This window comes from Furipterus horrens, unplaced genomic scaffold (genome assembly GCF_987537825.1).
Source record: "Furipterus horrens unplaced genomic scaffold, mFurHor1.1.pri manual_scaffold_11, whole genome shotgun sequence".
Lineage (NCBI taxonomy): Eukaryota > Metazoa > Chordata > Mammalia > Chiroptera > Furipteridae > Furipterus > Furipterus horrens.
In genome coordinates, this window is record NW_028327181.1 from 77334637 (window position 1) to 77346686 (window position 12050).

At 53.6% G+C, this 12050-nt stretch overlaps 1 protein-coding gene across 3 annotated transcripts in view; it reads left to right on the forward strand.

The window, feature by feature from the left end:
- Positions 1–309: 309 nt before the first annotated feature.
- The window catches only part of ARHGAP23 (Rho GTPase activating protein 23), a 69337-nt gene continuing 57596 nt past the window's right edge, over positions 310–12050 (forward strand). For all 3 annotated transcript variants that reach the window (XM_090257212.1, XM_090257217.1, XM_090257214.1), the window contains exon 1: positions 310–378. In XM_090257212.1, the coding sequence (XP_090113338.1) occupies positions 316–378 (63 nt within the window). In that variant the 5' untranslated portion in view covers positions 310–315. The remainder of the gene's footprint in view (positions 379–12050) is intronic.

Consider the following 12050-nt stretch of genomic DNA (forward strand, 5'->3'; position numbering starts at 1 on the left):
CTCTGGGTTGGGTGCCCTTGTCCACTTTCCTTGGCCAGCCCAGATCACCGTCTGTTTGGGCTTGTGCCCTGGAAGCTGGCCTAGATCGTCTCGCTGAGACCAATTCTTCCCCAGGCTGTGTTCTGCCTTCTAGCTCTGCTGCCAGCGCAACCCCCTGCCTCAGCCCCCTTTATGAGTCTGATACTCTAAGGAGAGGCGGTGCGTGCGCCCCGTCGGAAGCTCAGGGGGAGGAGCGAGGGAGCGGGTCCCGCCCCACCCTGGTCCTTGCCCGCTCCCCCAACAGCGCTCTGGGCGCAGAGCCGCCGCTGCCGCCCGATGAATGGAGTCGCCTTTTGCCTGGTCGGGATCCCGCCCCGTCCGGAGCCCCGGCCCCCCCAGGTGAGGCCCTGGGCCAGGGGAGGGGGTGGATCCAGGCAATGCCGGGGAACTGGAGGTAGGGTCGGGGTCGTCGCGCCCCTGCTTGTCAGGCACAGCCTGGGACGCACGACGCAGGCACCGCGGGCACGGCTGCAAGTATAGGCTGGTGGCAGCGGGAAGGGGGCCGGATCGAGAGCTGCTCTGGCCAGAGGAGAGGGAAGGAGGAAGGGAGGCAGGGGCCTGGAACTCACAGGGATGCCGGGGCAGGGGCACAGATTAGGACGGCAGTGCCAGGACCCCGGCGGCCGACCAGCGGGGACGGAGGTCCGCGCCTTTTGTCCGGATTTTTCAGGCGGGGCGCCTGCCGCCGTTTCCTCTGCCCGAGTTTTCGTTTTCCGTTGGCGAGGCCCCGGCACAGCTGGAGGGAGAGGGAGTGGGGGAGGGGGTTCCCGGAGCGAGATGTCCTTGACCACTGCGGCCGCACACCCCCCACCCTGAGCCACACTCTCCCCCTGCCGGGCCGGACCCTGCGACGAACTGCCTGGCGCGATTCCCCCGCCCCACTGGGTCGCGAAGAAGAGAAACAGGTTCGGGACCCCTGGTCCTGCAGGCGCGGCTGCTCTCTCTGCCCCCTCGGACTGGCTGTGGGTGGGTCTGGTCGCTGGGTGCCAGGGGATTACTCAGCGCTAGGCTGCTTTGCTTGGGTTCTTTCATCTGCCAGCTGCTGAGGCTGGGGAGGGGCCAGCAGGGGCCTCCGGGCCCCATCGGGCCAGCCCCCTACTGCTGAGCCTGGCCGCACAGCCCTGCTGGATGGAGCACCCGAGCACACACTCCTCCCCTTCCCAAGTTGAAGGGTTGAACGTTGTCAGGCCAGTCGTTCCCTGAGCTTGCAAAAGAAGTTCCCCGGGGGTCTAGGTTGTGATCAAGGTCTGGGCTGAGGCCTCTTTCACTTTTGACGGGGCTGAGAGACTTAGGGATGTTCTTCCCCAGCCCTTCCCCCAGAGTTGAAGCGGGGTCTGGCACTTTGCAAACTCTGAGTCTAGTGCGTTTCTCAGGAACTGGATGGATGTAGGCTCAGTTCTCCCTCAAACCGCATCTCTCCCCGGCTCCCCCTCCACCTTTCAGCCAAGTGTTCCTAATTACAAACTTGAAATTCAGGATGGACAGGGGGTGGGGGTGGAGGTCATTAAGCCTCAGTCCCTTGGACTCTTCCCCCCCACCCCAACACATACTTCATTTCCATCCCTCTAACATCTCCACCCCAACCCCTACCCTGTGACCCAGCTGGGAGTGGATGGCTTTGATCCCATGTGGCTGTCTGCCTCTGCCAGAGCAACCGTTCCATTCCCAAAAGTGGCTACTCTCACTGAGATGTGCTCATTGGCATGTGATTTGAATCTCGATTACATAACCAGTCATTTCACCTCTAAGCACAACCCAAAGGCCCCCAGCCCCAGCCTCTCCACTTGCTCACAGGGTGGTTGAGTCCACCCCCCAGGGAGCTAGGAGATCCTAGTTCCTGCATCCAAGGACCCCCAGTCTCTTGATGGGAGTCACGAGATGAAAACTTTTCAGAAGGGAGCATTATTAAAAAGGTGGCTTTAGGACGCCTTGGGGAATGGGACAGGCTTTTGAAGATCCCAATCCAAGTAGAGAGGAACTGGTCCTGGGGAATAGGCCTGTGTCTGGGCAGCCTGGATGGAGACTTCTGTGCTCCCTCCTCAGGTAGACCCTGAGTTCATGGTGAAGGGGAGCAGGAGGCCGGTCTGGCCCTCCAGGGGTGCAGCATTTTTGGCATGGATGGGAATGGGGGCAAGGGAGGGTGCTGGTACAGAAAAGGGCCATGTAGGAGTGGGAATAGGTATTTATTGCTTCATCCTTCATTGCAGGGATTCTTAGAAGGATTTCATGAAGTATATGGTTAAAAGAGAGACTAGCCCTGGCCAGGTGGCTCAGTTGATTGGCATGTATCGCATGCGCCAAAAGGTTGTGGGTTCGATTTCTGGTCAGGGCACATACCTAGATTTCAGATTTGATCCCAGGTCAGGGCATGTGCAGGAGGTAATGAATCAGTGTTTCTCTCTGTCTTTCTGTCTGTCTTTTCCCCTCTTCCTCTCTCTTTAAAATCAGTACACATATCCTTGGGTGAGGATTTAAAAAGAGAGAGAGAGAGAGAGAGAGACTACAATGGGAAAGAATGGAAAAAGTTACAATATGAGGGATTGCAGTTAGCTCTTTGAGAGAACTTCCAGGGAGAGGCTTGTGAGCTACAGCATCCCAGGCTAGCCTGGAACACCATGCAGGGAAGTTTCCTCAAGGACAGTGGGTTAGGTAGGTTCCTATGAAGTTGGATTCCAGTGCAGAAATCCAGAGAGATTCATAGGGGATGCAAATATAGTCAAATAAGCATATACATTAGTGCCTAAAAAAAGGTGTTTTTAAGGAGGAGTTGCTTTAATAGTACAGTTGATAGCTAAGACATAGATAGCAATTACTCTGGGCCGGGATTTATATAAATTACCTCATTTAATCTTCACAACACACATAAAGTGGGTATCATTATTATCCTCGTTTTACAGTTGAGGGCACTGAGGCACAGAGAGCTAATAGCTTGACCAAAATCATATCGCTAGTAAGTGGCAGAGCCAGGGTAGGGTCCCAGCTACCTGGCTCAAGTACATACTCTCACCTTGCTATGCCTCTTCTCAGGACCTGCCTTGTCCTTCTGTCGCTCCCACATCAGGGCAGTGAGACCTCAGGTGTCTGTGGTTGGTAGGTGGGGGAATCAGCTTGTTTACTCTTCCAGCGCCATCCGCCATCCCCCCATGCTAGCCCATAGCACTTGGCCTTGGCTCGGTTCATTGGTGTTTTCCTTCTGAAGGAGCATCAGCCCTGCTCTGTTGGCTGCAGAGTTTCAAAGGTGAGATATTGGCTTGGTCAGGGATTTGGACAAAGCCTGATTTAATTATCCTGCTCTCTTTCCCTCCCCAGAGAGAGCCATGAATAGGGCCTGCAGGAGCTGGCTCTGCCTTTCCCCTAGCACCCCCACCCCCTTCAAACACCCGCCTTTAGATCCAGGCCCCTGTTCCATGTGAAATTGTGCCAGCTCATCAGCAGGGCAGTGTTAGTCAGTGCCAGGCAGGCATCTTCTCCCCACTGCCGCAGTGGGAGAGCAGGCTGGGCTGGCCTTGGGACTGGACTTCAGGGCAAGTTTAAAGCCCTGTGGGGTGGAGCCTATTCATCACCTGTCAGTGTGGGTCAGGACCAGAGGGGTCATCTTGTCCAACTCCCTCATGCTACAGTGGGGAAACTGAGGTCAGAGAGTGTCCGAGGTCAGGTAGCCTGTGAGTGGTGGACATGGACCCAGGTGTTCTGACTGCCGGACCCCTAGGCCATGCCTTTCCACACATCGTTCTGTCCTTGGTGTTCCCCTCAGTGCAGAGTTCTGGGACTGGGCCCGGGAGGAAGAGGGAGGGCGGGGAGGAGCAAGGATGAGTGGACAATGTGTCCCGTTCATCTCTGTGTCCCCAGTGGCCAGCACAGTGCCTGGCACTGAGTGATTCTCCATAAATGTTTGTGAAGTGCAGGCCAGGGAGCAGCCCCTCCCCTGGCCTCCCAGGGTGCACCGTGTCCATCTCTGCCCCTGGCATTGTGACCGTCGGTCTACACTTCAGTCTCCCCCACCAGACTGGCATTATTTGAGGGCAAGAAAAATAATAATAGCAACTACTTCCAAAACGTTTACCACTCTCAGTAGGTACATTATCATCATCCCATTTGACAGACAAAAACGTGGCTTCCTAAGGTCACACAGCTAGTGACAGAGTCAAGGAGTTGGCGTTGCTCTTACCCTCATTCCAAGCAGGCCCAGAGGTGTCATGTTTATATTCATATTCACAGAGCCTGGCATGTAGCCCTGCTAGTTGACTGACTGACAGTGCGTGGAAAAACCACAGAATTCCATAATCTAAGCCTTTGGAAGTAGTTGGGATTGGTGTCTTGGGAAGGCAGCCTAGAGGTGCTTTACAGTGGTATCTGTGCAGGAGGGCCTGAGCCAAATCTAGCAAGGAAAGGAAAGCTCGCCCACACCCTGTCATGACTGTCCTCCACTGCTTAACAGGGCTCTCTAGGGCCTCCCAGTCCTCTGACTTCTCTCTTGCCCTCTCTCTCTCCCTTCTTCTCCCAGAGTTCCAAGGGTTCAGGGCTGAGCCATGGGCACGTGGGGAAAGACTACAGGTTGGATTGAAAAGGTCTGTTTCTTTTTCTTCTCTGGCCCTGAGATGTCCAGCCCAATGCACCACCTTGGTGGGAGATTCTGCATCTTTCAAGTTGGAGGGCGCACGGAGGCAGGGCCAGTCATAGCTATCCATTCTTTCTCACAGGAAGGGGTGCTGGATTTCTAGTCCTTTCCAGTCCTAAACCCTAAGATGCCTAGGGTCATCTCCTTAGACCTGTGTGCCCCTGCGGAAGTGACTACTTCCCCTCCGACTTCCCCTGCTCCCCATTTGCCAGTTTGAGTGAACATCAGTCAGTGTCCATCACCAGGTCACACTTCATGCACTGACAAAGGCTGGTGGGGAGCTGTACAGGAGAAAGAAGACTTAGTGTGGGGACGATGTCTGCCCCAGCGCAGCCCCTCGGTGCATTGGGAGGTAGGTCGAGTGTCTGGGCCCTGACTTCAGCCTGCTGAGGTTCAGATTTCAGCCCAACCCCTCATTCAATATGTAACCCTGGCCAAATTACTTAATTGTTTTTAGCCTCAAATTTCTTAGCCCTGAAATAATCCCTCAAAATTGGTTCAGATTAAATTGGATTAAACAAGGTAATATTGGTAAAGTGGCTGACATTTGGGAATCTCAACCATTAGTAGCAACTATTATTAAACAAACAATAATCGATGAATGGAAATGAAAACAACACACTTTGGGCTCAATAAAGAGAACCCTTTAGCCTTGGCTGGTGTGGCTCGGTGGATCGAACCCTGGCTTGTGAACAGGAAGGTCACTGGTTCAGTTCCTGGTCAGGGCACGAGCCTGGGTTGTGGGCCAGGTCCCTAGCTGGTGTATCTCTCACACACACTGATGTTTCTCTCTCTTTCTCCCTCCCTCCCACTCTCTGAAAGTAAATACATAAAATCTTTTTTAAAAAAAGAGAGAGAAAGAGAGAACCCTTTATGGTTGGAGTAATCTGAAGAGGAAATGAGCTGCCTCTGGAGGTAATGAGGGCCCCAGTCAGTGGAGTTGAGCAAGCACAGGCTGGACTAGAGAGAACTCTGGACTAGAGAGAACTCAGGCATTGCGTGTGAGGCTGACACAGAAAACCTTAAGGGCTCTGCTCTGGGATCAGCACCGTGTGGGAGGAAGTGAGAGGAGCAGGTGGGACCTAGTTCCCGCTCTCAGGGATGGGGAGAGTAGTGAGAGGTTGGCAGCTGTGGTTTAGGCTGTACTGGGAGGCTCCTCTAAGAACAGGGAGTCCTGGGAGGCTGCCCGAAGGAGGCCTGGAAGGATGGGTATACTTCTGATAGGTGGGAGGCCCTTGCAGGCCTGGGAAGGGCTTGGCGCTTACCGGGCAGTGAGGCCCTGGGACACTAGTCCTAAAGTCGGCCCCAGGACTGCCTCCGCATTCTGGCTGCCCAAGGGGGTGGGTGTATGGTGGTGGTGATAATGGGGGAACTGATAGCTCCCTGTCCCACCACTCCCAGCCTCTTCTGGAGGAGGGGCCAGGGCTACTCCCAGTGGCAAAGAGCAGGGGCCTGTAAGGAGCGGAACTGGGGAAAGAAAGACTTCTTATGCCCAGTGCATTTGGGGGCGTCCGGGGGTCGGAGGAACAGTGGAGCCTTTGTCCCCAGCCGCCGGGAATCTGGCCGAGGAGCCAGCCCTGGGTCTGGCTGGGCTCTCACAGGCAGGTCCTCTTTGAAGTGACCCTTTCAAAGCTCAGCCTGTATCCCTGGGTGGAGACACAGCTTGGGGCTGGGTGTCAGGGTGACTGAGACCTGCAAGCCAAGGATGGAAGCAGATCCAGTGCCTTTGGGCGGGCAGGCTGGCAGGAGGTGTGTGGGCTGGAGGAATGTGGCCAGGCTGGGGGCACATGTAAGAGCCATGTGGGAGGACAACTGCTCTAGGGTCCTGGCGTCCAAGTGGGGGTCAATATAGGGAAGGGCAGAGTTCATTTTGGCCCTGTGCCTGGCTTCTATCATTCCCAGCTCGGCTTCTGTCTGACTCTGGGCTCCTTGATCCACAGCTTCTTTCTCCTTTTTACGTTCCTCACAGGGTGTGAGAGCTCCTGGGAGGGAATTCGGGGTGGATGCAGGGTGGAGGTCTGGGCCCTCAGAGCTTTACCTGCTCCTGAGAGCCCCCAAAAGGCTGAAAGGAGAGGCTAAAGTGGAGACCCTACCCTCTACCACAGAGCTTCCCTTATTCTCAGCGTGAAGGAAGATCTGTATTGTTCTTCAAAAGAGAGAGAGGGAGGGAAGAGAGAAGCCCTCCTGAGAGGGAACATCTTCAAGAGTTTCAGCTGGAGGCCACCCCTCTCCATTTGACTCCTGAGGATACTGAGGCCTAGAGAAAGGACAAGGGTGAGGAGACAGAGGCAGAGGTCAAGGGAAAGGCTAAAGTGGGAGGAAGAGGCTGGGTGGAAGCCAGGTGAGAAGGGAGCTCAGGCTGCTGGGTTCCAATCCGGGAGTAGTGAAGAGCCCCTGGTCTCTCCTGATGACCTACTGTGATTCCGTGAAAGGAGGGAGTGGAGATCAGTTTCTGTTAGGGGTTTCTCTGGTTGCTTGGTTGGTTTTTGAACTGAGCAGTGGACAGTGGAGCCTCTGGCAGCCCAGGTGAGAACCCTACCCTGATGCTGTTTTCTGGTTCATGCCCCCCACATCCCGATCTCTTGGTGGCATCATGACATTCTCTGTACTTGGGAAGATTCTTCCAAATCTCCTTTACCTTGTCTGAGGGTGTGACCTTGGTTTCTTTTCAAGAGAGGGGGCGGAGGGAGTTGAGGGCCCAAGGCAGTGGGGGGTGGGGGCTGCAGGCGATTCTGCACTGTATCTTGCACTGCCATCTGCAGAGCTGGGCCCTCATTAACTCTAATGAAGCCTTGGTACTGTGCCCCACCTCTGCCCTGCAGCACCTGGTGGGAGTGAGGGGGCAGCTGAGATTGAGCCCAGAGTCTGTAAGAGGGGAGAGTGGGAGTCAGGAAATGGGGGCCATGCTGGGGCTGCCGACGAGACAGGGAAAGACGCACACATCCCCTTTTCCTTCCCCACTGGGACTCTTCCTTGTCCAGTGGCCCCCAGATTCTTAGGTCTCACAGTGCTAGGGAAAGTGTTCTCCCAGAGACTGGGGCATTGAGGACATTCCCAGGCCTGGCTTGCATACAGTGTCGTCTTGCCCTCTCCCTAATTTCAGCCTGTGGCAGGAGAAGGACCTGACTCCAGAGACTGGAGATTCTTTCTGTGCCTGGGAAAATCAGGCAGCAGCCAGATCTTAATGCCAACTGCTCTTTTTTCATTTGGTGATCATTCCTGTGTGCCCTCTCATTTCCTCTCTGTGGCTCTTGGGACCTGGATAAAAAAGACACAATCCTCCCCTCAAGGGGTTTCTTGTCTGTTTTTCCTACCACCTAAAAACCACTAAGATTTTATAACCACAGATTCTGAGATTTGCATCTTCACTGTCTGCCAGTCCAGAACACTCCTTGACATCATCTGCCAAAAATATTAACATAAAAATGATCTGGCACAACCGGGGAGACAGACCCAAAGCAGACACTAGTGAGTGTCTTCACAGTGACATCATTTGATATGAATGTGGCCACTAAGGCGGTAACAGTGGTTTAAAGATTGAAACAGTGTGGCTGGGTAGACTTGCTATAGGGATTGGTTAAAAATCAGTTGGCGACATGATTAATCTCTTTTCTCTCATTTCCTGTTTCCAAGCCTACCATTGAGGATTCTTTAGTGAAACTTTTTTTGATGAATTTTCAAGGGTTATCACGAAGTGACTGTATATTTACTGATACAAGAATTAAGACCCTGAGAGGGCAAATAACTCCACCAAAGGCCGCCCAGCATCCAAATTTAAATCTGGGACTTTCTGAATCCTAAGCCTGTCCTGTGTCACTGCTACCTTCCCTGACAAAGAAGAGCCTGGGAGAACACTGTCCCACCCTGGGAAGGTGAACACTCTCCCCTGCCCCCAGCTGAGCCTTGAAATCCAGGTAGGGGTCTACATAATGAAGGAGGGATGGAGGATGCAGACATGTGATCATATTCTGCTTCTCTGTGACTGCTGTGCACAGGGTTGCCCTTGAGTGGTATGGAGCGTCTCAGGGCTCCATCAACAAACAGGATTGAGCCCCTGCTTCTTCTAAAGATGCTCCAGCTCTGGGGGAAAGAAGGCTTCACTGAGGAGGTGAGGCTGGCCCAGGCTTGAAAGATATCTGCTGGGACAATGGAGGGGTGGTGGGCATAGAAGGGAGATATGGGCTTTCCAGACCCAGCATGACTTGCTCCCATAGGTGCTGTGAAGCCCTGGAAGGGTGTCTGGCAGTGGAGGCAGCAGACCAGATGATGAGGGCTGAAACTGGAGTTGGGGATGGAGAGGACAGGATAGAAGCTCCCTCCATCTTCCCCTTTCCAGAAACTTGCCACATCATCTCTTCCCGTTCTCTGAATAGCCTTTTCCTGCCTTCTCAATTTCTCAAACTCCTACTCATCCTTCAATGCCCAGTTCAAATATCCTTCTCTGTAAAGCACCTCCCCACAATGTCCTCAAATATATAGGGATTTCCTCCTCTGGGCACTAGGCCTGAAGCCCCATGAATGTAGAGCTTTGTCTTGTTCACTGTTCTATCTTCAGCTTCTAGCTCAGGCCCTGTTGACTGAATATTGTTGACTAATAGCACCTGGCACTGCATTGTGAGAACGGCATAAAAATAACAATAGGATAATCAGTTGCAGCTAACATTTGTTGAATATTTCACTGCCTGATACTGCTGCACTGAGCACTTTACACAAAATGTCTCTTTAATCTGCACAACAGCCCCATGAAGAAAAGATTATCTCTGTTTTATAAATGCAGAAACAGAAACTCAGAGAGGTTAATAACTAGTGAAAGGAAAAACAGGAAGTGGGACCAAACTGGGATCCAAATTCCAAAATCCTCTGAATCCTACTTCAGAACTTTTAAACACTCTGCCTCTTTATTTGTTGCATGTCTATATCTTCATACAGTCAGTGACTATTTTATTAATTAAAAAAAATCTCTTGTGGACTAGCAAACTAAGATTTGTTAAGCATCTCCTGGATTCCAGGCACTTAATACTGAGCCCTCTCAAGGACACCATTTACAGCTCAGGAGACTGAAGTTTGGAGAGGGAAGAGACATGACTGGGGTCCCACAGCCAAGGCCTGAACTTAGGTCTCTTTGACTCCTCTTTCCCCATCATCACTGGGCCCAGCGCAATTGCCAGGCCCTCGGTGACACCCAGCCAATAGTCCTGGAATGAAAGAAAAAGGGGGCTCTGAGGTTAACTGACTTGTTTGAGGGCACACAAAGGGTAGGACTGGGCTGGGGACTGGGTCTTTGGTCCCTAGCCCAGTGTGCTCCCCACTGTGGTCACTGATGAGGACAAGAGGTCCAGAGGCAGAGCAGGGACAGGCCAGTGCAATTTCCCAAGTGCCCAACTGTCAGAAATATGAGCTCCAAGCAGGGCAGGTTGACCTCACTCTGGGGTGGGCAGGGACGTTGTCTGAAGGTCATATCCTTGCAGGGACTTGAGAGAAGAGGGTGAGAGGTCCAGAGCACAATATCAGTGGAATTTGAGTCACAGGGTGACTCCAGGCTTGGGAACCACAGCCGCCAGGGAAGCGGGTGAGAACAGGGACCCTGCTCGGTGCTGAGGGCTGGCGCTTAGTGACTGGTTGAGTGCCTATTGGGCGCAAGTTCCCAGATCCGCAGAGACTCACCAATCAGGTACGCTCGTTGCTCCTATTTGCATGACCACACCCCCTTGCTCCAGCCACTCAGGCTCCGCGTCCAAGCGGGTCTCGGGCCTCCGCCCCATTTCTGGCCCCCTGCGCTGGGCTGGCGTGGGAGGGCTGGGGTGGGGGGCTGCAGTGCGGGGAAGGGCAGAGCTGGGCTGCCAGCCTGGCCGCACTATTCATAGCTCAGGGACTGGCGTAGTTCGCATACTTGGCGTTTCTCACGTCTGGCTGGCCCAGAGCTGCCGCCCCGTTCGCTCTCCTCCCTCCCTCCCTCTCCTCTCCCCTTGTCCCCTCCTCCCACTGCTTTCCCTGCTACCTTCATCCTCTCAGCCAATATTCTTGAAATCTTGAGGCGGCCGACCCCACAGGAGGAAACTGAGGCCGAGAGAAGGAGGATGCCTTTGGGCCGGGCCTCCAGAAAGAAACTGGTAGTAAGGAGGACAGGAATGCCGTGGCTAAGAGCCTGGGATCCGTGCTCTGTCCGCAGACAGACCTGGGCTTGAATCAGAGATGCCACCAGCTCTGGGACCCTAGCAAGTTTTTTAGCTTTTCAGAAGAAAGTCAAGCTGAGACCTGGAGGATAGGGGATCAGCTAAAGAAAGATGAGGGGAGGGGAGAGACCAGTGTTGTATTCCAGGGAGAGGGAACTGTGGATGTGGTGGGCCAGCCCTGAGTGGACAAGGGCTTGGCCAGCTGGAGTGAGGGGACAGAGGACACTGCAAAGGGTAGTGAAGCAGTTTCCCTTTTCTCCCCACCTCTTACACCCTTATTCCAGCACCCCCGCTTTCTGGATCTGGTTCCCACTGAGGAAGGGGTGGGATACAAAAAGATAGACAAAGATCTGAAGCAGCTCTTACTCCAGGTAGACGCCCCCACCAAGGACTCTTTCTTAGGAAAGGCTCATTCATTCCTTCACATTCAGAAATGGTCTGCCCAGTACCCACCTTGTAACAGGAGCTCTGGACTTGACAGCCAGCTAAGCGGAAGGTCCCTTCCTTCCAGAACTCACAGTCCTGGGGGTGGGGGAAGGAGGGATTTGTTGGTCAAAATAACCTCATAAATACACAGACACCAATTCAAGGGTGCTGTGAGAGGGTGCAGAGGGACCCTACCAGGTCTGGGGCCCAGAGGAGGGATCTCTGGGGAAGTGACTTTCTTTTTTTCTTTTTGAAACTATAGGGTGAGTAGGGGTTAATTAGGGTGTGGGCTGGTAAGGTAGGGAGGGAGCTGGGGAAGAGAAAACAGCATTCCAGAAACAGCATGTGCAAAGGACCTGAGGCTGGAGGGGTGCCTGATCCTCAAAGAAACTGGAAGGAGGCCAGGGTAGCTGGAGCGCAGAGGAAGGGGGTGCGGTGGGTGTGGAGCCTGGAGACATGTCCCACAGAGTCTGGTGATTATAATATTAAGACGATTAGTCTGGACTGTCAGGGGCCAGAGGAGTGATGGCAGTGTGGAGCAGAAGAGTGGACATGGATAGACTCAGGAGACATTTGGAAAGCAAAGCTGACTCTTGATGGGTGGAATGCAGGGCTGCGCCATGACACCTCACATTTGTCAGTTCCCAGAATGCTTTCCCAGCAACTTTGTCAGGCTTCTACCCCTCGTTTCATTTTGTAGCTGAAGAAATAAGAAAACCTGTGTCACCTTGAAGTCCCATAGCCAGAAAAAGATTAGGGACAGTAACAATGGCAAATGTGACCCTTTCTCCATA